Source organism: Microtus pennsylvanicus, chromosome 11 (assembly GCF_037038515.1).
Source record: "Microtus pennsylvanicus isolate mMicPen1 chromosome 11, mMicPen1.hap1, whole genome shotgun sequence".
Lineage (NCBI taxonomy): Eukaryota > Metazoa > Chordata > Mammalia > Rodentia > Cricetidae > Microtus > Microtus pennsylvanicus.
The window spans coordinates 1,998,725-2,025,145 of record NC_134589.1 but is presented as its reverse complement, the minus strand read 5'-3'; the positions used below and the strand labels follow the sequence as shown (position 1 = coordinate 2,025,145).

At 53.5% G+C, this 26,421-nt stretch overlaps 1 protein-coding gene across 8 annotated transcripts in view; it reads left to right on the top strand.

Moving 5' to 3' along the window:
• Positions 1 to 26,421, top strand: part of Baiap2 (BAR/IMD domain containing adaptor protein 2) — a 62,797-nt gene that overhangs the window by 4,537 nt on the left and 31,839 nt on the right. For all 8 annotated transcript variants that reach the window (XR_012912228.1, XR_012912227.1, XM_075989889.1 and 5 more), the window contains exons 2-3: positions 10,268 to 10,343; positions 12,721 to 12,807. Coding sequence is in view for 6 of the 8 variants with exons in the window: in XM_075989889.1 (XP_075846004.1) it covers positions 10,268 to 10,343; positions 12,721 to 12,807 (163 nt within the window). In the remaining 2 variants the exon portion in view is untranslated. The remainder of the gene's footprint in view (positions 1 to 10,267; positions 10,344 to 12,720; positions 12,808 to 26,421) is intronic.

Here is a 26,421-nt window from a genome sequence, read left to right as displayed (position 1 = left end):
AGGGGGCTGAGTGGGTGCTGCTGGGGGCTCAAGTCTTGCTGCTGTCGTGTTCTTGGGTTGCAGTTTCCGAAGGGCCAGCCCCTGAGGTCTGCATCCTGCCCTTTGGCATAGGGAAAGGGTCTTGCAGGGGAGGGCCTAGCTTCTTGAGGAGGCAAGCCACAGGGAGGCTGAGGGACAGCCCATGTTCTCGCTGATGAGCAAATGTTAGCCCTGCTCTAGACAGCTAGGTGTCACGGCGGGAGCAGGGAAGGTGTCTCTGCTTAGCCCCTTATGGTCCCCTTTGTGCTAAATATCCTGGACCAGCATTGCCTGTGGCTGTCATTGTGCCGATACCCGGACAGTTGATTGCTGCTGACTAGGTCTGATTCCTGTGCTGGGTCTCAGTTCCTGGTGCTCATACCCAGGGCCTCCCATGCTGCCCTCCTGTCCTGGTCTTCTGCTGAGGCCTCGAGGTAGAGAAGCTTCACTTCCCTGAAAGGCCTGTGCTCAGGGCACCTGGGCAACTGTCAGCTTACCCCGTTTAGCACAGCATTACACGGTGCTGTGTTGTGTTCCCTGCCTGCGCCTGGAATAATTACCAACGGGCGTGGACCATTGGCACCTTCCTCCAACCCCTGCCACCCCCTGCTCTGAGTCATCCCCAGCCCAATTGTGTAAGTACAGCTGCATGATGACTGGAGGAGCCTCAACCTGGGGTGGCAGAGAGGTCGAGGGGTACAGCTGCATCCCCGAACCACATGCTAGGAAGCTTCAGCCTGCAGGTCCAGGGGGAGGCTGGCATGGCTAGTCTGAACCACTCATAAATCCTCCTGCCCGTGCTGTGCACTCGCAAGGCCCAGGCTTGGAAACTCAGGACCCCTTTATCCCTGTGACCAGGGTGACTTATCTCCCTGATATATCCCCAGGGCCCTGGCTGGGTTCTGATGGGAACCCAACAGCAGTTAGGTCTGAGTAAATTTTATTTCTAGGTTCTGAAGAGGTGACATTGGAGCTACCATCTGCCCACACTCAGGGACAGCTCTTCAGCCCTTGGTCTGAGGAGCTTGGGCCCAGCATGTGCCGTTTCCCTGGAGGTGATGACCCAGGTGTGTGGCTGGCAAGACAGGTCAGAACGTTAGCAGCAAAAGTTTTGTCCTGCTGAGTCCTGGAGTCCCTTGAAGTTGCTCCCTTGCCAGAGAGATGAGGAAGTAGAGGGTGGGAAGGGGCAGAGTGGCCAGGGTGGCGTGGAGATGGTGAAGAAGCGGGACATTAGCTGATGGTTTCCAAGGAGTCACCTTGAGAACCTGGGGCAAGCCCAGGCTTTGTGTCTGTGTGGGCATCCTGCAGCTGAGCCCCTTTCTGCCTGCTCCACAGCGGGCTGCCATAAAACGGTGTCTGGTCCTGTGTGACCTGGGCTGTGGCGTGAACACTAGGATCCGTGGATGCTCCAGGGCCCGGTGAAGCCAGTCTTGATGTCCTAGCCTGAGGTGAAGGCCCTGAGTCCCGTGCCCTCTGGTGGAAAAGGGTGTGAGAAGTTCCACAGAGAATACCCTCTGGTCTAGATACAGGAGACCCCTGAGCAAGCGAGAACATTCTCCTCTGGCTTGGGAATTATTTACTGCAGTGACTGTGTGTGTGTGTGTGTGTGTGTGTGTGTGTGTGTGTGTGTGAGAGAGAGAGAGAGAGAGAGAGAGAGAGAGAGAGAGAGAAAGACAGAGAGAGAGACAGACAGACAGAGACAGAGAGACAGAGGGTCTCAGTCCTACCTCTGCCTGCCCGGGCCTGGGCCACCACTCGGGCCCTGCAGCAGTTCCTTTAGGATTATGTAGGGGCTGAGTATAGAACTCAGAGGCAGAGCATTTTTCCAGCATGCTCCAGACCCCACACAGTGCTGGGGGGTGGAGGGGTCGGGGAGCTGAACACAGAGATCCACACCCATAATCCCAGTGTTTGGGAGACCAAGGCAGGAGATTCCTGTGAGTTTGAGGCCAGTCTGGGCTACATAATGAGTCCTAAGTCAGCCAGGCTACAGAGTGAGACCCTGTCTCAAAAACAAAACAAAACAAAAACAAAAAACAAACAAACAAACAAAAAACCCACAACCTGGATGGGGTGTAAATATTAGATTTTTTAATGTTAAGAATTCTCCAAAACTTACTTGCATTTGAGATCAGACCCTTCTGAACTGCATTTTAGCTTGGGGGTGTCATCATCTGAGGGTCCCCAACACTCACTCCTCAACATTCAGGGGTAATGATAAAACACTTTTGGGGTGGCTCTGGGATTGTCTTTCAAGCTTCCAAGGTGCTACCATTTTGTTGCTGGTTACTTTCTAGTGTCCAGCCAGCAACCAGGCCTCCTCCTCCTCCTCCTCTTCATGATCTTGGAGCGGTTCGTAGGCTGAGACACGCTCATAGCAGGGGAACGTCAAAGAGGAGTGTGCCGAGTAACCCCCAGCTGCCCCAGCTGCCGCGGGTGACGGAACAGTGCCCGTGGAATGGAATGGGATGTTGGGAGGCAGGCGCCCCACCCACAGGAGCCTTAGTCTTCCTGGACCCTCGTCAGGCCAGGTAGAGCCTGCTCCTAACTGTGTAAGCGCACGACTATTTACCGCTGGGCTTTTATACTGCGGGAAAGGGAGCTGCAGGCAGAGGTGCCTGGAATGGACCAAACCCCGGTCCCTCTGGACCCTCCCTCTGCGCCCTCCACCCTTCTTCGTCTTTTATAGAGGCTTATGGAGCCTGGCTCTACCCTGGGTGACCATGTCAGGTAGGTGAGGCCTGGTGTCCATCTTCACCCTTGGTAGACCCATCCTGCCCTGGGACTGGAATCTTGGGCTTTGATGACCAGGGTGCAGGTATTGGGAGTCTTGGGCTGTGGTCAGACCAGTAGCCTGAGTCCCAGCCCTGCTTCAGGAGAGGGCCAGGTGTGTCACCACTCGGTCCTGTGGCTCTGGGCTGTGGAGGCCTCAGCTTTACTGTCCGTGGACTGTCTTGGGTGCCTTCTACTGTTCCCTAGACACAGCTCTCAGAGTCTCATATGCATGCCTGCTGTGTGAGGGAGCATCCCTGGGGTTAGGGTTAGGGCAGCGCTCTTTAACTGGTAGGAGACTGAGCTGGGCTTCAGACTAGACCAGACTTGGGCTCTGGTATCTCAGGAGGTCCTCCGCTCCTGTGACCCTACCTTATCACTGCCCACCGGTACCGTCATCCCATGGGACAGAAGGTTTCTCAGAGCTCTGTCGGGGCTTCAGGCAAGGGTGTCAAGCTGATACCTGGGCACCAAGGGTCCTGCAATCCTGTCTGTAGCAGCATCTGTCAGGCCTGATCTGAGGGACAGTTCCAAGGGGGTCTGGCTTCAGGGAATCTGGTCCTCGGCCAGCATACTCAAGGGAGAGATGGGCCAGCGAGTGGCCTTGTGTGTTCTCAGAGATGAGCAGTGATCAGACCTCTTCTGTCATCTGAAGTAATGGGAAGACTGACTCCTGCCCCGCCATGCTGGATGTGGGAGTGACCTAGCACTGGCCGGCTCGGTTCTGAAATTGATGACCTGAGCCCAGCAATGGTCCTCAGATAGCCCTAGGAGATGAGACCTCTCCCTGGCCAGCAGACGGACCTGATACCTGTGTCTTCGTATGGCCACCACCCCCCCCACCACCCCCGTATCTGTATCATGGTCCTTTCTGTAAAGACACCGGCCAGACTGGCCTAGAGCCCTCACTAGGGACCTAGTTTCACCTTAGTGACCTCTTGAAAGACGGTTCAAATTCAGACAGTGGGGCCTAGAGGACAGGCTTAGCGCATGCAGCCATGGCAACATCTGCCTCACAGCTGGAGGGAGTGCCATCGGAGGCTGGCTGTCTCCATCATGGTGACCTGTCTTTCTAGGCTAATTGTATTTCTTGTTCCTGCCAATTTAAGCAAATTGAGGCCCTCAGCTTATGTCACTGAGTCCCCAGGGTATCATGTTGTGATGTCATTATACAGGACCCAATCAGGAATTTGGATCCAGGAACCTGGCATGGTGGTGAATGCTTTTAATTCTAATACTAGGGAGGTAGAGGCAGGAGTAGGATCTATGTAAGTTCAAGACCAGCTTGCTCTATGTAGCAAGTTCAAGGACAACCAGGGCTATGTAGAGAGACCCTGTGAAAAAGCAAAACAAAACAGGAGTTTGGTTTCAGTTTAATAGTTTGCATGTCTCTCCCTGCACCAGCCGCCCGGCTTCCTGAGGATAAAGTCTGTGACCCAGACCAGAGTAACCGACTTCGGGAGCTGTCTGTTGGGAAGCTGTGCCTTTGTGGAGGTTGGCATGAGCAGACATTCCTGTCACAGACAGGAAAGACACGGTTAAGCTGTTTGGTCTCACGTCCAGGCTGCTGGAATGATGGGTGTCGACCAGTTCCTGTAGCGGTGGCTGTCACACAGGGGCAGATGGTACGGATCTGGCTTCTGGATTTCCTGGGGCCTGTTGACCAAGCGCCTCCAGCAAAGCTGACCAAGGGTTTCTTTTCATAGGGCCTAGGCGAGGTGCAAGGCTCTGGTGTGGCTTTTGCCTTTGGGAGCCCTAGCCTTAGGAATCGTGTGCAGGAGAGGTCAGTCTTAGAGTGCCCAGCAGCTTCCAGAGTCTCCAGAAACAAGCTGGGAAAGAGGGGTTCAGATGTCAGAGATCTCTGAAAGGAGAGAGAGCAGCTTGGGACAGCTGTGCTCACCTCTTACCAACTCTCAGCAGGAGAGTAGCTTGGAAGCTCTGGGCCCAGTGAGCTCAGACTGTAGGACTCAGTGGTCCTTCTCAGGGCTGTAAGGCCTGCTAAAAGCAGGCTGAGTGTTGTTTGTGCCTGTCCTCAGCCAAGTGTTTGCTGCCTTCTCAGGGGGTCGTTCCTGGGGGACAGTTGGGGCGAGAGGAAGAAGGCCTTCTGGCTCTCCCTGATGCGAGGCCACCGTTCCTATCACAGTCTAACACCCTACCAAAGACAGAGTCTCTTTTTTAATTTTGGCAGCTCCTCCAGGGGAACCTGTTATGTGGCGTCTGGGTCCCCTTGCAGCTCCTGAAAGGTCCTGAGGTCTGTCCCTCTCTTCTGATGCTTGCCCACCGATGAAGCACGAATCCTGATTAGTCTTAACAATAAAACCCCAGTGTCTGATATCGAGGGTGAAAGCTGAAAGATCAGAGAAGCAGAACAGCCAGCACCAGAGACTTCTTACCTCTACAAATACTTAGACTGAATGGAGGAGACCCTGTCTCTACGAATCCTCAGCCCGAATGGTTCCAAGTCCCGTTTTCACCCACCTTATATTCCTGTCTCCACTTCCCTAGTGCTGGGATCAAAGGTGTGTGCCACCACTGCCTGGCCTCTATGGTTAACTGGTGACTTGTGCTCTGATCTCCAGGCAAGCTTTATTTGTCAAAAAATAAACAAAATCTACATCTCCCCCTTTTTGTCTAAACAAAAAGCAAGGGTTTTAACTAACCCAGAAAAACTATATATAATAAGTACAATAACTATATACAAATATATAGGCAATAATTACATTAGCAATGTCTAGTCGATTTGTATTTGACAAATTCAGAGAAATTATTCCATTATCTATCCTGTCTTGGTGAGTCTGAAGTGTTGTACCTAATCCACTGTTTATCCTAACTTGCATTACCAACCCCAAACTATCTTTTTATGTCTGTCAACCTTATATACTTTACACCTCTTTTGTGAGTTTCTCTTCTGAATTTGTTAACAAGTAAAAATCTAACTATAAAGTCTTCAACTCCATCAGAGACCTGAGAAGGAAATAATATTACCTGAGTAAACAGGAAGTGCAGAGCAAACACCTTCCAAAAATAAGAAATGACAGACATCTGGCTGCCTGGACAGTCACCCAAGGTTCTTCTGCCTACAGACCTATCTGGCAGACTTTTCTGTGAAGCAGGATATTTGAAGGGTTGTCCCACCTTGTCTTGGCAAAGTCCAGCAGTCCTTTCTTTTCTGTCCTGCTTGTCCATTAGGAGTGCATACTGTCAGCAGTCAAGGCAAAGGCAGTTTCTTGCCCAGTGGCTAATTTTTGCCACAAAGAAAATTAACTCCATATGGAGTTTCTTTGATACCCACCATCTTCTCTGAAGTAAATCGGTGCTGCCAGGAGCAGAGATGTCTCATTGTCGTTAAAAAAAAAAAAAAGAACCAGTGTTCTTAAAATATCTTAAATACCATATTCTGTAGATATCTGAAGTGTTTGAAGACTACCTGTCTATCTACAATATATCTCTTTGACCCTGAAGCACCCTAGGGAACTGAAGCTGGCCCTGTGGTTCTGGTAGAACCATTGCTCCCTGAGGAGCAAGGAATCCAGCCCTCTGCTCTGGAACAGTCCTGGCTTCTCTTCCTGCCTCACACGCCCACATCCTGCCGAGGAGACCCTGTGTGCACATGAGTGTTCTCTCTCTCTCTGTATCTCTATTTCTTCTTCTCCTGCCCAGAATGGAGAATGTTTCAGCCACAGCAAACTTCCTTCTGCCTTGGACACTGTGTAGAAGTGAGGCATGTAGGCAGGTGGCTTCTGCTTGGGCTGCCCTGCTCCTGTGTCCGAGACTCCTGCCCCACTTCATGCTCCCTTTCTAGAAGGCCTGTTTCCTTCTAGGAGCCCGTGTCTTTTTTAAAATCTAAAATAATATATAAACATTTCTACCTTTTTTGACTCTAACTAAGAGAGGCACAGCCCAGGGCCAAGCCCCTGTGCTCGCTGAATACCTGGAGTTGATTTTATTCCCTGGATATGTGACGTCCTAGGCAGGTCCTGCTGGGTCAACCTGCACTGGAGCTACGGGTGTGTGGGGTTCCCTCTCTCCTGGGTAGTGCCTTGGACTGCAGAGCAGATGCCTGCCTTTCTAGTGAGTTAGCTGGGCCTGAGCAGTTTGTAGCGACACACACCTGTAGTCCAATTCTCAAGAGGCAGAGACGGGGTGAGCTCTCAGTTCCAGGCCGACCTGGACTAATAAGATAAAAAATTCCAATGCCAGGCAGTGGTGGTGCACGCCTTTGATCCCAGCACTGGGGAGGCACAGGCAGGTGGATCTCAGTGAGCTTGAGGCTACCCTGGTCTGCAAAGCAAGTTCCAGGACAAACTAGGGCTGTTACACAGGGAAACCCTGTCTTCAAAAACCAAAAAAAGTTCCAGGCCAGGTAGGGCTACATGATGAAAACTTTTCTTTAAAGAGGGCAGGGGCAAGGCTGTAGTGACCACAGGACACCCTGCCTGTGAAAGGCCAGTGTAAGTTTAGCTGGAGGACTGATGCTCTTTCGGTGGGCTTCCTGAGGCCCCGGTTCTGTAGGATGTCTCTTGTGGGTTGGCAGGTACTCCAGAGCCTTATGTGGTGTGTGGAAGGTGTTGCTAATAAATACTGATTGAGCAGGTGAATAAGTAAAAGAATTGTGGTTCTAAATATAGTTCCTGGTCCAGGAAAGCTACCCAAGGAGCCTCTGCACAGCCACGGCCTATTTTGGAGCAGGCAGGTCACTTGCATGGGCTTTGAAGGTACTTGTTTATTGAGTAGGATTCTGTCTTGCCAGGAGAGAGAGAGAGAGAGAGAGAGAGAGAGAGAGAGAGAGAGAGAGAGAGAGAAGAGAGAGAAAGAGAGAGAGAAAGAGAGAGAAAGAGAGAGAGAGAGAGAGAGCACGCGCCTGAGAGTTGCCTCTGGGCCACCCAGCCCTGTGCTTGGAGTCCAGGCTTCCAGGCTTCAGGCTTTCATGAATGGGAGGTTCTTCCTTCCTGGGAATCTTGAGTTTGTTTATTTTTGCAAGATCAAAACTTGCAGCTTCTGCTTTTCTCTTTTGTGCCCCACGTTGTTGATAAGGAAGATGATCTCTTCTCCCTTTGAGTGCTGCACTTAGCACCTTCACAGTCCCAGGCAGGAGCTGGTTCTCCCAGCCAGTCTATAGCAGGCAGGCGGGGAGCTGGATGAGGAGGGGCAGGACCCGCCGCCAGGCGTGGTGCACCGCGTCAGAATGACTTCTGCATGAACCCTTGAACAATGAGATGGACTTGGGCTCAGAGGGACCCTGACACACACCAGTGTATGTGTGCACCTGTATACACACACTCTGGATGAATTCCCCCCTTGGTGAGCCACTGGATTTCTTAAGGTAGCTGAAAGTCAAGTGACCCAAAGAAAGGTTATGACATTGGCCAGGAGCCTGGAAATAAGGCTCCTTCAGCGCAGGCCCACTTTTCCAGGCAGGGCAGGTGTTGCTATGTAGACCTGGAAAGAAACTGGCCCTCCCTCAGGGTGTCAGCCCAATGGCATTCAAATCCCTGCCACTGCCTCCAGGCCAAGACAGCAGTACCAGTGTGTCCCCAGCTGACTGCCTGCTCTGGAGCAGGTGGAGGCTGTGGCCATGCCTAGGTGTCCCCGCTGGCATTTCACCACCCACACCGGCCAGCTAACTCCCTCTTAACATTCCTCCTGCATGAGCTCAGCAGCACTGAGGAAGCGAAACCTTCCGGCTGCCCTCTCTGTCAGAAGACACAACAGGTGCCTCCACAGGCTGCTCTCCTTGGCCTTGGGTGGTTTCTGGGTGTTACTGGGGCTCACAGGACTGATCTGGACTGAGCCTCCTCGTCCTGCCAGGATCCTCAAGGGTCCTAGGTCCAAGCTCTTGGGTCTACTCTAGACTCAGCATCTCCGGCATCTTGCTCATGTCATGTTCCTGTCTGGTTCTCAGGCCCTCTTTGGATTGCACCCTACCCGAGATGCATCCAGTCCCACCTTAATGTCCTATCCCCATGTCTGCCTCTCTGGTCTCCCCATTCAAGTCCCAACTGTCCTCGGTCACTGCCTGGTGTACAGAACACAGGAATCCAGTCCTGGCAGGAGCCTCCTTCCTCCCTTCCTAGTCAGAGGGTTAAGCAGCAGGGAGGCTCCTAGCCACTTCCTCTTTGACCCTTGACTAAAATCTGCAACCAGGGCCTTCCTAGTGTATCCAGCATGGCCCTGCTCAGATCCTCCCAGCTTCCTGTCCTGTCTTAGAGATGTAGCTACACTCACTTCCTCTCCTCTTAGCCCTGAGCCCTTACTGCACATCTTGGTTTGGCCTGGGGCGTTTTCACTGCCCTCACCTGCCTGCCTCCTCTTCGTCCTGACAGTCTGCCCTCCTGTGCCATCTGCTGGGCCCCTTCTGCCTTCACTCCCTGGTTGCTGAGTGGTCGTGCATGTGGCTTCTGGTCTAGCATGCAGAGGTGGCTGAGAAGGCCACCGACTCTGTGGATCTGGCTGAGAAGTGTGGCTGTTGAGGTTCCTGTGGGCGAGGAGCCCTCCTGGAGGGACAGGGTGGGTGGTGGCAGCTTAGAACTGGAACTCCTTTCCCCAAGAGTGAGGGAGGGTCTCAGTGCCTCTTGGTGAGGGTATCCTGCCGTACCTCAGGGCAGCCAGTGCAGAATGTGCCCAGTGCTGGGTGTTTTGGAGCCCGCACGGGCCCTGGTGTCCTCAAATGTCCTTGTTTGTCATGTTGGTTCTTTACGGGGGTCACAGGTTGGCCTGAGTTGGTGTAAAGCCAGGTGGCGTCCCTTCCTGTTATCCTCAGGAAGCGTGGGCTCCCAGCGTGGCACCCTCCCCGAGGCTTAGGATATGGTCTGGTGAGGTTTTCTTTCAAAGTTCCTCCTGGGGTCCTCCCTTGACTGGCGTAGGCTGTTGACAGTTTATGGGTATTCCACTAGTAGGATTCTCATTTGGCTGCTGTTTGTGTGCGCCTGTTTCTATGCCATGTAATTAAAACATTTATTTGGCCTTCACAGTGAAAATCTAATTTCTTGAGTCTAAGAACTGCCGATATTGGCACGGGACTGCAGTCCGTCGGGCAAGCAGATCCGGAGCCTGTTGGATTATTCATAGTACGGTCTTTGTAAATCAGGCTGTACGCGGCTCTAATCAGAGCTGATGCTGGTAATTGGTGTATTGAGTTAGGGTGGTGGCATGGGGGCGTCGCTGAACATTTGTGTGTGGCCGACGGGGGGCTTCCCACGGCTGACTCAGCCCCGCCAGCTGAGTACTGGCGCCTCGGAAGCCATGCCTGTGAGTGCCGCCTGTGCCATGTGGCCCTGCAAAGACCCCTTGTTGCTCTGCAGACAGCTCTCTCTGCAGCAGGCCCCTGCCCGCCCCAGGGTGCAGTGTTCACAGTGGGCAGAGCTGTGGCTTCGACTTGGGGAGATGGGGCAGCGTTTCTGGATCCCATCCAGGCCGAGCCCTCCCAGCCATGGGTGGATGGTGGTGAGGTAACGTTGCTCTCTCTGTTCATTTCCAGACCATCATGGAGCAGTTCAACCCCAGCCTCCGCAACTTCATCGCCATGGGGAAGAACTACGAGAAAGCACTGGCAGGTATAGCTGGCCCCTGGGTCTAAGGCTAGCGCCCTCACTCTGGTGAACAGACGTGCTGCCGCTCCTCTGGGGACTGGTGCGGCGGTGCTGGACCCATGGCTCCCAGGTTCTTCAACACCGTCCACCCCCAGCTCTGGGAGGGAGGGGACTTTGAAACCCACCATTGGTCCTAGCATGCATCAAGAGAGTCACTCTTCCTGGGCCTGACCCTGTGGTCACTGTACCTGTGACCTCAGCTATGAAGGCAGGGCTGCGGCAGCCCCCCATCATGTAAAGCATATGCACCATATCCTCTCTCCTACAGCTTCATCATGCTGTGGCCCCACGTGTGGGATGAGCCCCTTGTTCAGTTACAGGTTTCAAGTTCAAGGCAGCAGATAGAGCCATGTTTAGTGAGCGGGGTCTTGTTTTGCGCCCTGAAGCTGGTGGTCACTTGAGAACTTGATCCTGGTCACACTGTCCGGCTGGAACTGTCAAGCCACCATTGTCCCCTCCTTCTTGCCTTACCCAGTGTGGGAACAAGGACTTTCCCACCGTAGTCAAACAGTCCTGCCAAGTGGCCCCTGTACCTGAGTCCTCCCAGGGACCCTGGTCTATTCTATTGTTGGTAGAATAGCTCCGAGGAGGGATGACCCTATAGTAGGACCATGGCAACAGTCTCCCGCATATCCCCAGCCATCACTGAGGCCACGTCAAGGCGAGGTGTGGGAGGAGACCATCCCGTGATCCTGGTCGATTGGAACTCACAGCACAGGCCCAAAGTCCTGAGGGCTGGCCTCAATCTCTCCGCTACCCTGCCTCGGCCTCTCCAGTATCGAGATTACATTCACCACCCCCCTTGCTCTCCTGCTCTGAGCCTGGCCTCCCCCAGCTGCTTTCTGTGGGAAGAGGAGTTGACTCTCTGTGCCTGGTTGCAGCCCCCATGGAAGAAGCCTCCGGACGCGGAAGGCAGCATGGAGACCAACAATGAGGCTTCTGTCCCACGTCCTGAGTGACCCTTTTATCTCCAGGCACAGCACGCGATGCGCCAGTTCTCCCAGGAAGAGAACTTTCTAGGGCCTTGAATGTAACCAGCTGCTTCTGCCCTGCTCTGATTTCGGGTGGACTGTGTCTGGTATATTGGAAGGCTTGGATGGCTGTGTGCCATAATGACACATTCCACAGCAGTGATGTCCCCTTCCAAAGCCGTTCTGTGTGGTGCTAGGAGTCTTTCCTCCGTGGGCAGATTTCAGTGCCCAGGTGTCTCGCGTTTGAGGTGTGGGCTCTCCTTCCCCGTGGATGTCATTGAGTATAGTCGCAGTCCCTCCCCTTTGATGCTGCCCTCCAGCTCCTGACGCTCAGGCACTGATTTCCTGTCAAGGCTGCCTGTGGGACAGGCTGGATGCTTACTTCCTCTTCCTGTTTTCCCTGATTGTCTAGGCTGAGCTCTGTCTCACAGACTACCCGCACCGCTCAGCCCCACAGCCTCCAAGTGCCCAACTTCTCCTTTGTTTTTCCTTCCATTTGTTTTAAGAGGCCCGCCCTCCCAGGCAACTGAGACTCCTCCGTCCCCCAGGGATGTGATCTTGTATCACAGAACCAATTGTGTGCACTTAATTGAAAATCATATAAAGTTTGCCCAGCTACCACCCTCTAACAGAGTTGTGTAGGAAACAAATTAGAAATTGTAGTCTGGCTGCTTTCTGTGGCCCTGCTCTCCAGAACTAGGGGCCTCTTCGATCCTCCCTCCTTTGAGCAGTGGTCGGGGCCCCTCAGGTGAAGGAGTGTGCCAGGCACTCCAAGGAAGTCTAGACCTGACGGCTGGGGCTGCGTGTGCTGTCAGCAGCAGCCACTGGGCTGGTGGGAGGAACAGGTGGATGCTGAGCTTTCCATACCCAGAAGCCCCGTGATGCCTTTAGCCTGCTTTGGAGGGGGGCACCTGCTCCTGCTTGGGGCCCTCTCTGAGACAGAGAGGACAGTGACTGTCTTCCTACTTGGAATCTTCGGATAGACCAGTGGCTGCCTGCCTTCCAGATCCGCCTAGATCTTTCCCAGGGTCTGTAGGTGCTCTGTCTGGTGTAGTACACCGAAGCTGCACTCCCTCCCCCTCGTCAAGCAGCACATGACAGGGCGCCACGCTCCGCAGTTTTACTTGAATAGCTCTGGGCCTGCACAGTACACTGTGTTCTTACAAATAAAAGGAACCCTCGTGATGGCAGTGGAATAAGAGTATCAACAAGAAACAGCAGCGTCCGCAGGAACAGTGAAGCTAAAGCACTCCTTGAACTTGTCCAGGCTTAGGTAGGGGGTGGGCGCCGCTGCTGTCCTTGTCCTTGTCGGCAGCGGCTCTCTCTTGGGTTCCGTGCAAGGAGTTAACCCCACTCTCCTCTCTCTGCAGGTGTCACCTTTGCCGCCAAAGGCTATTTCGATGCTCTGGTGAAGATGGGGGAGCTGGCCAGTGAGAGCCAGGGCTCCAAGGAACTTGGTAAGACCTTTGGCTGGGAAGAGGGCCTGGAGGATCTACCCAGGCAGGTCTGGAGAACTGGGTGCCAGGCTGGAAGCTAGCTTTTATCTATTAAATAAGAAAAATAGTTTTAAAACGGCAGAGCTGGTGAGGGTGTTCTCCATGGAAAGTGGCACGTACCGTGCAGCCTTAGCGTCCCGCTGGGAGCTCACCTTGGTGGGCTCGTCTTCCCTGAAGGGCTTGGCAAAGCCACACTTAGAGGCACTGAGGCTAAGGCTTAAGTGACAGATGGGGTTGGACTGACATGGTCACTAACGGCACTGAAGCAAGTGGAAAGGGTGGAGCCCTTGGAGGGTGCACCCGCCCCGTCTGCAAACCTCGTAATGCAGGAGACTCGGGAAGCGCCTGAAGGTGGAACTTCCCAGGAGGTCTTTATTCCTATGCCTGCCTGTGTTTTCACGTGTCCAGTGAGGTGACATTGCAAGCTGGGCTTGGGGGCAGGATGCTGATGTGGCTGAGATCTCTCTTCCCTCGCAGGGATGCTGGGCTGTGAGGCAGGCTACAGTGTGCTGGCTTTGTTTATCTGCAGCTCCCAGCCTGTCCTTGGACACTGAGGAAACTAAATTGGCCTAGAACCGCTTAGTTTCTTCTAGCACAGAGGACAAGCTTCTGCATCTGGGCTCCCTGTCCGTGGAGGCCTCCCTACGGGGACCATTCCAGAATGTGGTCCCTGTGCCTTGCTAGCAAGGACGCCAGGTAGAGGTGTTCAGAAGGAAGCAGATGGCTATCCTGGAAGGGCCAGGTTTGGGATCAGTAGCTCACCTGTACGGACAAGAGGTCTGGGTTATATGGACGGGTCAGGGACCGGATTTCTCTGTGTATGTGTTAATTTCAGCTCAAAGATGTGTCTCTGAGCTTGCCGGCAGAGACCCTGTGTACGCAGCTCTGCCTGCTCTGCCCCCCTTGTCCTTTTGTGCCTTTTCCAGCCTCCATAACAGTCATTGAAATGGGGGGAGAGGAGACTGACTGCTCTGGCCAGCTGGTGGCGCTGTTAGGGGCCCTTCTGTCTCTGAGGTGCAGTGTTAACCGAAAGCCTCCACAGGCTGAGAAGTGAGGGTGCAGGGCTGCAGTGGGGGTGCCAGGTGCCAGGCCTGCAGGCTCAGCTTGCTGTTCTCATTGGCCAGTTCTGGGTTTCATGGCCACATGGAGGTCCCACAAAGCTCCTGAACCAAGTTCCAGGCTCATAGGCCTGGGACGTTACCCTTTTTCACAGTCTGGTTTTTTTAATTCCTCAGAGGGCACTGTAGGAGGTTATGTGAGCCATACATGTCTATGTGGAAGGGTCATTTTCTTTTCTGGTTTTTCTTTTTTTTTTGGTTTTTTTCGAGGCAGGGTTTCTCTGTAGCTTTGGAGCCTGTCCTGGAACTAGCTCTGTAGACCAGGCTGGTCTCGAACTCACAGAGATTCGCCTGCCTCTGCCTCCCGAGTGCTGGGATTAAAGGCGTGCGCCACCACCACCCGGCCTTTTCTGGTTTTTCGAGACAGGGTTTCTCTGTAGCTTTGGAGCCTGTCCTGGAACTCGCTCTGTAGACCATGCTGACCTCAAACTCACAGAGATCCGCCTGCCTCTGCCTCCCGAGTGCTGGGATAAAGGCGCGCGCCACCACCGCCCCACTTGGAGGGGTCATTTTCTTATTCTGTGCTAGACCACCAAGTGTTTTCTCTGTGATCACATGGAGGGCGAGAGTGTGGTCAGAGAAAAGCCAGGCACTGGACGCCCTGTAGTGAGCAGTGTGCTCCTGGGGCCGCTGGGAAATTCCAGAATTTCTTGCTGGTGATTGTTGGGCTCCTGTGACACTGCAGGACTCGGGGAGCGGCAGGGGAGAAAGGCTCAGAGCTCAATCGGAACCAGGGAGCTGCTGTCTGTGTGAGCTCTGCAGTCCCCCGGGGTGACTGGAGAGCATCCTTCCTTGCGTGCTGCAGAGCTGGTCAGCCGGTGCCGGCCTGGCTCAGATCTTCTTTCGGTAACAGGTTTTCTGGTGTGACTCATGTGCCGTACATTTCGCCGCCGAAAGTGAACGGTTTCCTGGGCTTGGTGTGTTGTGAGCTTGTTCCCACTCTCTAGCTCCAACTTCTCCATCACTCCCAGAGAAAACCGTGTCTGTTAAACAGCTGCCCACCTGTGGTCCGCCTTTGGATTCGCCTGTCCTGGACGTTTCCTGTAATGAACTGTCTCGTGTGTGAGCTCATGTCTGACTCTCCGGCAGCCTATGTTTTCGAGGTTCACATGTGGTGGCAGGCGTCATGCTTCTTGACTATAAGCTCTACTGTAGACATGTAGGGCTCACATACGCTGCTATGGTGTCCTGAGGAGTTAAAAAAACTAGACTGTGAAGAAGGGTAGCTTCCCAGACCTACGAGCCTGAACCTTGGTTCAGGAGCTCCCTGTGGGACCTCCATGTGGCCACCAAACCCAGACCTGGTCACCCCTGCCAATGAGGCCCCACAGTCAAGGCCTTCACCACCCCATTGTGCTTGCCTGCCAGCTGAGCCCACAGGCCTGGGCACACTGTGATACCCGGTAATTCCCACTGCAGACACTATTCCACTGTATGGTGGACCCCGTCTGTTTATCTCCCTCTGGTCCTGGCTGGCATGAACTCCAATCCTCCCGCCTCCTTCTCCCAAGTGCTGGTAGTGTTGCGATTACAGGCGGGTGTCGCCACACCTGGCCTGCTCATCGGCTGGTGGAGTGACTTCTGCCCTGATTGCTGTGAATAGCACCGTGTCGAGCGTGAGCGTGAAGTATCCGTGTGGGCTTATATTTCGTTTCTCTCGGGCAGATACCTGGGAGTGGAATTGCAGAGCAAATGGTTGGAGTCTGTGTGAAAACAGCAGTGCTTTGCTTTAAAAATAAGTCAGCCCTGCTACCCGCCCCCTCCCTGCCCACGTCTCCCACTCAGTCAGCTGCTCCGCTCCATGTGCTGCTTGCTTCCGAGTGTCTAAAAGACAGGTCTGTGCTGTCCCTTCTTAACTTTCCGCCAAGGGATGCTTAGGGCGGAGTTTGCTTTCTGGTGCCATCCTCTACCTTACCCCGTATAACTATTAAAATCTCTGCTAAAATCAATACAGTGTATTATGATAGTCGTAAACGCCCTCTTCCCAGCTGAGACCCACAATCCATTGGGACCGCTCGCTTGCACTGCTTTACCGGGGAATGAGGCATCAGCTGCGCACTTGGGAACATACCGCGAGGAGAGTTTCCCGTGTGCATGATGGCGCATCTGTTGGGCCTCCCCCCATCTTCAGGCCACCACTGTGATTGAGGGACTGGTGTCAATGCAGTGCCATCAGGGCATGGCGGGCTTCGTCGTCTGGCCCCCTCGCATGCTCGTAGGTCGCACGCTCGTAGGTCGCGCCATACTGGTAGTCTGGGGTTCCGTACAGCTCATTGTATGCTTGTCTGCTGAGTGCTATTCAGGTTGTCCTGGTTTAGGTCATTCCCCGATTTACATTTCTCTAATTAATGATGTTCATCATCTTTTTCAGGTGCTTATTTGCCGTTTATTTATCTTTAGTAAAATTAAATTCAAGGGCTTGTATCCTTTATTTTATTTGGGTGCTTGTCTTTATAATGGGTTCTGGAAGGTTCTCCACAATTTAGATCTTGTGTCAGGGTTTATCTTGAGAACATTGACTCTGAGCCGGGTGTGGTGGCGCATGCCTTTAATCCCAGCACTCTGAAGGCAGAGGCAGGTGGATCTCTTAATTGGAGACCAGCCTGGTCCTACAGAGCAAGTTCCAGGACAGCCAGGGCTGCACAGAGGAAACCCTGTCTTGAAAATAAATAAATATTTTAAAAGATTATTATACTTATTCATTTGGTGAGGAGGGTGAGCTAGTGTGACAGTTCAAAAATCACTTCTAGGAGTTGATTTCTTCTACAAACTGTGTCCCCGAGAGCTGACAGTTTGTCAAGCTTAGTGACATGATATCCTGATGAGTTAGTTATCTTGCTGATCTGGTCTTTCATTTACTTGTCCTACCTGCACCTCTCAGGAGCTAGAATTACAGGAATGCACCAGCAAGCTGGGCCTCCTGGTATTTTTAGGAGGAGAAACAGGTCAATTTTAATTTTGAATTTAATTGTTAACTTTAGTTTGGTAGCTTGTTAATTTTTTAAAAAATTTTGATGATTCATTTTATGTGCATTGGTGTTTTGCCTGCATGTGTATTGTGCGAGGGTGTCAGACCCCCTAGAACTACAGACAGTTGTGAGCTGCCTTGCAGGTGCTGGGAATCGAACCCAGGTCCTCTGGAAGAGCAGCCAGTGCTCTTAACTGCTGGGTCATCTCTCCAGCCCCAGCTTATTGATTTTTCTTATAGCAACTTTCTTTTCTCTGGAATACCCCTCACATTTTTATTGATGTTAATTGATTTGCTCCCCAGCCTCTGACTGCCCTTGGAATCATTTTTGTTGTCCATTCTCTGGGTTCATCCTCCTTCTGTTTCTCCTTTCTCCCTGGAGCCTCTGGTCACCTGGCTTCTCCCCCTGTTCTCGGGATAGCCTGTCTGTTTTGTTCCCGTGTTGCTCTTGGGAGAGTGGTTTTGCTGCTTTCCTGTCTCTCTCTGGCTTGGCTGGTTCCAGGTGGGGAAGGATCTTTGCCATGTTTGAAGCATCACCTCTCAGCTGTAACAGCTTCCAGTGGTGCTGCTGAGTTCAAGGCCATTTTCCCCTGATTCTGTGTTCTTGGTCCTTACTCCCCGGAAGCTATTACAGTCTTCCCGGGAGCTCCTAAGTTATCTAGCTGCACTCAGGGGTGGGGCTGGGAATGGTGACAGTGTCAGTAGTGGGGGTGGTGTATGAGCACCCTAGGTAAAGAGGACCACGGGCCACCCATGGGGGGGGGTGCGTTTCCACAGAAATGTCCATAATCTAAAGTGGGGAGGTGAGCCTGAGCGGGAGGGGAGCAGAGCTTCAGAGAAGCAGGGCCTTGTAGTCCTCCTGCCACGAGCGTCAACCACAGGAAGGTTGATATGTACAGCCTGCTTTTCTGTTCTAGAGCCCTCAGTATTACTGTCAGCAATGGGTATGTTCATTTTCACCGCTGTAGAATATTCCACGAATGCAGAATTACCATCCGTTTCTCTGGTCTTCTCTAGGTTATAACTGAGTTTATTCACACTGGATGTTGCTGTTCTGAGCGAGCTGGTTCATGGGAAATGGAGATAAATGCTCTGTGGCCTTTGGCAGCAGTGCTGTGAAATAGGGCTTGCTTGCTTGCTTCCTGGTACCGAAGAGAGGCAGCTCGGTGCTTTTCTCTCACATGTTTGTAGGCTGTGCTATCAAGTGCATACGTGTGCTGGTGAGGTAGACCACGTTATCATGAGATGACCTTCTCTGTATCATTTAGTCTTATCTGTAATTTTTTTTTTCGAGACAGGGTTTCTCTTTGTATCTCTCTCTGTCCTGGAACTCGCTCTATAGACTAGGCAGGCTTTGAACTCACAGGGATCCTCCTGCCTCTGCCTCCCAAATACTCAGATTAAAGGCATGCACCACCACCAGACTTGTAGTCTATTTTTAATACCATTTGGTTTTTCTCCTCCTCCTGTCTACAGCTTTGTTCATTTCTGACCACTTGGTCGGCATGTCCAAGACAGACTCATCTAGATATGGAAGGTCCCCATCGAGAGGTAAATCAGAGCCTCAGGGAATGTCGTCCAGGGTGAAGGGGTCTCAGGTCTGTCCAAATGTAGAAACACTACCCAGACCATCCTCTATTGTCCCTAATTACTTGTTTACAGGGGTCACTCTTTCTTTTTTGAGACAAAGTTATGCTGTGCTGTCTAGCCTGGTCTTGGACTCCTGGGTGCAAGAGCTCAATCCTCCCTAAACTTTAACCCGTGAAGTAGCTAGGACCAGAGTTGTGCTTCAACCCCCCTGTGAAGTAGCTAGGACCAGAGGTGTGCTTCAACCCACCTGGCTTAGTGATCCAATCTTGGTGGAGCCTATAAAGCCCACTCTTCACTATGGACTTCCTTCCAGGCCTTTCTGGCCCCGGCTCTGGCTGCACAGGGTGGGATTGGTTGTCAAGCATACAGGAGACCAAACCAGGCTAATTCTTTCCATCCTGCTCTTTCTGGCCAACCCCTACCCCTTTCCTTCCTCCCAGTGCTTCTTGTCTTTGCTCTCCCACATAGGGTGATGGCCAGGGTGAGCTGCCCATGTCTCCGGCTCTGCTCTAGGAAGACAGCCTTGTTAGGATTGTGTAGCATTTCACGGGCAGTGGGCATCTGCCCCTCCCACCCACCCCAGTCCCCTCTGGAACTCTGTGCTTCATTCATTCTTCTCATGGGTCACAAGGGTCATACGCAGCCCCTCCCCTGCACACACACACACACACGCACGCGCACACACACACACACACACGTAAACACACACGCATGCATGCGCACACACGTGCGCACACACGTACACACACACACACACACACACACACACCAGTCTCTCCAGAGAGTCCCCCCTCATGCTGGACAATGAATGTCCAGGGAGTCGCTCTTGCTTCAGATGGTCCCCTAGAGACACCTCTTTGTTCCTTTTTTCCCCCTTTGGAGTAAGCGAGTGGCCTGGGCAGGGCCTGCCTTTGATCCTCCATCTCTCTGTACTACAGACTGACCGCCCAGCCAGGGAAGGGCTGGAGACTGCAGACTCACGCAGGGACCATCCTCTCATCTCCACTTGGAGTGTTATTTTTCCCCTGCAGTGAGAAAGTCTGCAGCCTGTCAGAGCTCTGCTTTGATATAGCAGGCTGCTTAGTCAGGACTGGAGGGTAGCTCTGAGTTCCGCATCCTCACAGCCCTTCTGATGCCCTAGCCGGTAGCCACTCACTTGCTGGTCTGTGGTGGCCTCCCCTCTCTGGATCTCCTGTGTCTGTCTCTGTCTCTGTCAGAGATGCCCTGGTGCCAGAAACAGCTCTGAGCAGGCGAGCCCTGTGCTCCCGTCACTGTGTGTGATCTGTATGTGAGCTTGGTTGCCACTTCTGCTTTCTTGGGATTTTTTGGTACTGGGGCTGACCAGCAACTTGGGATGATGAGAGTATCCATGCAGGTCTGAGCTCCAAGCCATTCATGAGTCTGCGGAGGTATGCACTGTTCCCTTGGCCAGGGAGCCCTGGGTGGTGGCCTAGGGCTGGGCAGGTGCACCTGGAGCCAGCAACTCCGCTGTGCATCTGTCGAGCTCCCACAGAGGCTCGTGCCCCTTCGCCCGTGACTGAAATCTGGAATTGGCTAAGATGTGATAGCACCTGCCTCTCTGATCCATAACCCTGCTGTCCGGCAGCTGTAGGGCTGGCGTGAAGGATCCAGAGCAGGCCATAAATGGCCGCATGCCTTCCTTTATTTCTGGGCCTTGGGTGCCCACCATGGCTGTGGCGCTGGTGCTCTGTGTATGTGGAAGGCATCATGGAGCCTGTCCCCCACAGTTGACTGTTCACCAGCCTGCTGGACAGCTGTCTGCAGCTCTCCATCCCAAGATGACCGGGGCCTAGAACTGGGCTGGATCTGGCACGGGGAGAAGACCGGAACACTGATGTTCATGGTAGGGTGCGCACACCAGAACAGGTGGGCACGTGCTCAGGTGTTCTGTATGGACTTGGCATTCCATAGCCTTGTGGACTTGGGAAGGTGTGATGTCCGAAGTTAAGCAGTGAGCAAGGGACCCTCATGTCCCTCGTGTGGTCAGGTCTGTTTGAGGCAGTCTCTCCCAAGGCTCTGCGCAGGGCTGTCCCCTGAACTGACTGTTCTTCAACCCCTTGCCTGTCTCTGGAGGCTTCTCCTGTGCTTTGCTTTAAAGGGCTGCTTTGTACCTGCTGGGGCCTGCAGCAGGCTTGTTTGTGATCACAGGGACTTGTGTGCCTCAGCTGGGGCCCTCCTGGCTGCTGAGTCTCAAAAGGCCCTGGGGGAACCAGCAGATGGTCTGTGCTGACCACAGCCCCCAAGTAAGGATGCTTGAAGACAGGCAGCTCCGCCCTGCCTCAGAGTGTGGGCTTGGCTTCCGTCATGGGTCTCTGAGCAAGTGTGACGCAGTCATGTCCTGTCTGAAGTGTCCTGTCTTCTCAAGTGGTCTGAGACTGCCCTGAGGCTATAGCGTGGTTGCTTTCCCATATCAGGCTCGCTCAGCCAGTTGCACTGTGTGGCCCCAGGCATCCAGCTCTGGAATGGAGGGGGCTCAGACCTTTACCCCAAGAGGCCTTCCAGCTGTCCCCAGTGGCACCTGTTGGCCTAGGTAGTTTTGAAGATGCCGGCTTGTTGGGCTGCCGCTTTTTGTGAGGCTGTGAGGTGGTCTGACTGCATCCTGTTGCTCCTAGGTCAGGCGGAGCCCACCCACATCTGGTCAGGGAGCTGGAGTATCTCAGCCTTCCACTTCAGAGAAGAGGCTGTGGTCCCAGCCCCTCCTTGGGGCACGTGACAGCAACTGGGTGTGTTACCAGTTGTCAGAACCTCACAGGGCAGGATCCATCTTAGAGTCTGCTAAATCCTGAGAGGCACTGTTGGAGGTCTTGATGAAACCCCTCCCTGGGAGCTGTGACTCTTGTCCATCCCTGAGGAGCCTGACTCTTGAGGTCCTGTCTGGGCCAGCTGCCTGTCAAGGTTAGGACAATAAAGGGATGAAGGGCTTGGCAATGCCTGAAGTGAGTGGGGCTCCCCTTCCCAGCTAACGACACTTCCTCTCAACTCGACAGTAAAAAATAAGGATCGCAGAGGTCCCTTAGACTCAAGCCAGGGTCCCATGGTTTTTTGTTTTTGTCGTTGTTATTGTTTTGGGGAGGGGCTTTTCAGACAGGGTTTCTCTGTAGCTTTGGAGACTGTCCTGGAAATAGCTCTTGTAGACCAGGCTGGTCTCGAACTCACAGAGATCTGCCTGCCTCTGCCTCCCTAGTGCAGGGCCCCATGTTTTACCATGCCAAGTACACTGTGGACGTTGCTGGGCAGTTACTGGGCACCTTGACTCAGCTGAGGCTCTGGGGCTGCCAGCAGGGTAGGCTCAGGTGGCCAGACCTCTTGTGTGGCAGCCCTGGCCACCCTGCCGAGAGCCCGGCGGGGCCTCACTGAGGCTGTGGAGAGATTAATAGCAGTCTGAATTGGATTTGCTGAATCCTGGGCAGTGACTATGTGACAGCCAGGGGAGACGCAGCAGGTGTCCGTGTTCTTCAGCTCCTGGGCTGCTGTGTGATGGGAATATCAATGGGGACAGCAGTGACAGAGCTGGTGGCTGCAGGGGCCTCCTGACTGGTGCCTTCCGTCCTCGCTGTTACGGAACAGCAGTGTCACCTGGCTGCAGTAGGGCGGGCTTAGAGCCCAGCCTGGGGCCCTGCGAAGACAGCGGGCTTCCTTGCTGGCTCTGCTCCTGCTCTGAGAAGCTTGGCTCTACCAGGGTCCCAGGGTTGCCTAGAGGTGGGGTTCACATTCCCTTCCAGCAGCTCAAAGGCCCCCAGGGGTACCCCCGAGCATAAGGCCAAACCCTAAGGACTGAGCTGCCCAGGAGTAATGGCAGCTCTGGGAGCCCCTCGAAGACTCACAGATCTGTGGTCAGCCTTGTGCCCTGAAGTCAAAAACCTGTTTATCACATCCGCTCTGACTCCAGGGAGGGCTAATGAGGGAGAGCACCAGCTGCTCACTTCTCGGTCAGCAGTTGGCACAGGGTGCTCCAGGCGTGGCCAGCAGCCTCTGTGGGCAGGTCTCTGCCCTTCCCTGGGTCCCCCAGAGCACTGGCTGTCAGGAGTATGGGCACATCAGGCACCTACATACAGACTGCGCTGGGAAGAGATGGGCCACTGGATGCAATAAGAAACGTGGGCAGGTACAGAGAGGGTCAGGGGTCTTCTAGTAGCCCTAGATGGCAAACTTAGAACAGGGTTCTTCAGGGCCAGTGGCAGGACTGGTCAAGAGTCCAGTCAGAGATGGAAGAGGTCCGGGTAGCCCTGTCCCCTGAAGAGCGGTTGTCACACGGGTTAGGTCATGGACGTCCTGTGCGCAGGAGGGAAGTGAGGTGGCCTCAATCCAAGGGTTCTGAGATCATAGGTTTCTGTGACATAGTTTAAAGCAGTCTCAAAATAAAATAAAGCAATCAAACAAAAGCACCAAAAGGGGAGGGGAAGAAGCATCCAGGTGTGGCGGCTCACGCCTATGATCCCAGCACCGGGGAAGCCGAAGCAGGATGATTATCAAGAGTTTGAGTCTAGCCTAGGGCTCCATGAGTTCCTGTGTCAAAAGACTAAGAGAAGCCAGGCCGTGGTGCACACCTTTAACCCCAGCACTTGGGAGGCAGAGGCAGACAGATCTCTGTGAGTTTGAGTCCAGCCTGCTCTACAGAGTGAGTTCCAGGACAGCCAAGGCTACACAGAGAAACCTTGTCTCAAAAAACAAACAAAACTAAAAAGAAAGAGGGCTGGAGAGATGGCTCAGCAGTGAAGAGCACTTGCCATTCTTGCAGAGGACCTGGGTTCAATTCCTGGCATCCACACAGTGACTTCCAACCATCTGGCGATGTTCATGTGTACATATGTGCACATGCAAACAAAACACTCATATATATATATACATATATAAAATATATATTGCATACACATGCGCACATGCAAACAAAACACTCACATATATATAAAATATATTGCATTATATATTATATTGCATGTATATATTATATACATTTTAGATTTATTATATATATTATATATACATGTGCTCATGCCACCCCAAGCCTGGCCGGTGTGTTTCGGGGTAACACTGAGTGCATTTCTGGTCGCCAGTGCTGGGGTGTTTCCTCAGGACTCCGAGATGGCGCCACACAGGCCTGACAAGCCACATTGCTAACGAGGGTCTTTGGGGATACACTCGTTCCCTTGGATCAGCTGGTTCTCGGGAAATTAGCCCAGAAAGAATGCAATAGACTCTGTTCTAAGCTGCGGGCAAGAGCTTGAGCTCTCATACTGAGGGTGTCAGACAGCTTCCTGGCCTGGTGTCCAGTTTGCTTTACCAAAGGAGCTTGGTCACCATGAATAGGAGTGGGAACGTGGCAGCTGCCCTCTGTGGTCCTCACAGACATCAGGTCCAAGAGAAGATGGACAGGTCTTGCTAAGATGCTCTCTAGTGAATGGGGCCACTCATCTACGTGGGGAGGACATTGGATCAAGTCCCACCATCTTTGTCTCTCTGTGCAACAGCCACATCAGAGAGAGCCTATAGCTGCTTTGTGTACCATGACTCAGAAGCATGTGGTCCATGGCCAACCAGGATGCACTGAAAATTCCCAGATGGGAGCAGTCCCCTGGATGACACTGGACCAGGGGTCTGAGCAGGCAGAATGCAAATAGTGGCCAGTGACTCAGGACAGTGGACACTGGATTGGAGCCTGGGCTTGGCCCTACCTCTCCCTGCTTTTCTCAAAGTCCGAGCACCCATGGTCCAACTGTTGAGACAACATGGACATCCAGGTGACACTTTGTACTTGTTTTGTTTCAGAACAACATGCCTGTAAGAGCTGCTGTCTGCTGCCATCACCATGGCAACACAGCCATCGATTTTTCTCTCGGTCACCCCCTGGCCACATTCCACTCTGGCCTTTCCATAGGTGGGAGAGGAACTGTACTTCTGAAGAACTGGCGTCTGGAGAGTAGCTGAGGGAAGGCAGGATTAGCAACTGTCCAGGGGGCCCCTTGACTGTCTCACCTCCTGTCCGCCCCTTTCCCGCCCAGCGGTTTTAACAGCATGGTGCCCTGGCAGCCCCCTCTGTCTGTCTTCACCTAATGAGAGCTCTATATCGGGGCCTTGTTCAGGCTATGTTAATTAGCTCTCGGAGGTGCCTTTCCGCTCTGGAAGCCACCAGAATAATTGAACATTATGGATATTTGCTCCAGAAGGCTCTGGAAGGTGGAGGTGTGCTTACAGCCAAGTTTGAGCAGCTGACCCCTGGCATAGGGCCCCTCTGCCACCGCGGAGGGGATGTTGTGCCTGAGTACCCCCTGATGACACTCCACAACACGAGCGCTCTGCTCTCAGGCTCTCTCCCCTGTTCTGGGGACTGGAGCTAACTCCGGGAGGGCTGCGGCAGCTAGGGTCACCTGAAGGTTACAGACGCCCCCTCTCCAGGCCCTGCAAAGCTCACCTGGTCTGTAGGCTACCAGGAGCCTGTCTCCTGTCTCCACCCTTGAAGGCTTTGCTGAGGATATGGGGAGCATGTCAGGCACTTCCCTGCCAAGGCGGGCCTGAGGGAGGCTGTCCCTCTCCCAGCACGATGCCCATTTGCCACTGTTACAGCTTCCAAGTCAAGCTGTGCTTGTCTTGTCTTTCCTTCTGGATAAGGTTGGGCTCACAGGGCTCGTTAGCTGCTGGGTCCAGTTTCCTGACCCGGAAGGATCTAACTGATTCACCATGTTCTGCTGGTCTGCCCCGACACTCCATTTTCCTATGCTTTGCTCCGGGGAGGGCCCAGGGGCAGAGTCCTGATGGTATAAAGAAAACTTAGCTCTCCTTGATTCCCACCATCTACTGAGGCTCCCCCATGAGGTGCAGATAGAGTGCCTGGTCCAAGGATCGCATTGAGCTTCACGACACGGGCAGTTCTCCCTAGACTCCACACTGACTGTGTGAGCATGTCATAGGGTCTAGCTGAAATCCCTGTAACTTGGCCACGACACTCATCCCCGTGGGAGCATGTCAACCTCCTCTAGAAAGAGGGCACTGAGGCACCTGCTGTTTAGAGACCCTGGGGGCTCTTTACTCTTTTTTTCATGCCTCGCCCACTCTGGCTGCTCTGAAGAGGGGACCGTCCAAGGACCAGCCCTCAGCAGGGGTGCTGTGCCTGTGGTATTGGAGGCAGGTGTCATCCAGCCCCTGCTCACCAGCCTCTTCCCCGAATCAGGAGACCTGGCACATGACATGGAGTGCTGGCTTGCCCGCAAGAGCAACAGGAACAGCTGCATCTCTGCTCTGTGGGTTTAAAGGGGACCCGTGGCAACCCTACTGTCAGGACACTGAAGATGTCCTGATGTGGCAAGACATCCTTGCTCCTAGGACACAAACTGGGATACTGAGCTCGAGGCAGTTACAGTCTCTGCAACTGGCTCAGAAAAATCACATGCACGTGCTTAACGTCAGGAGGAGCACTGAGCAATGGGCGAGCCTTAACACTTGGAACTGTGGCAAAACCAGCGCTGTCCGCTGTACTGTCTCTGTGGCTCTCCCATAGACTCTAGAGGGTGGGGTGGGGAGACCGTGTGCCTGCCTCCCAGCCACAGAGCCACAGCATCCCCCCCTTTCATCTCCAGGCAGCTTCCCACCATGGGAGCTCCTGGGAGTGGCTGTAGAACCAGCCTACCCAGGATTCACCCACAGCTGCAGCCAATGGTGTGGCTGAGTCCGCACTGCCAGCACTCAGAGTCTGAGGAGACTTCCTGGTGCTTGCCAAGTTCAAGTGGAAGGTGAGGTCTGCTCTATTTAGAACTGGGAGGAGCAGCAAGGCAGGTCCCACTGCTGCTGCCTGAGGCCTCATCAGCCACTGTCAGCCACAGGTATCCCCAGAACCCATGCCCCACCCCATCTCCCGTACCACTCCCCAGAACCCATGCCCCACCC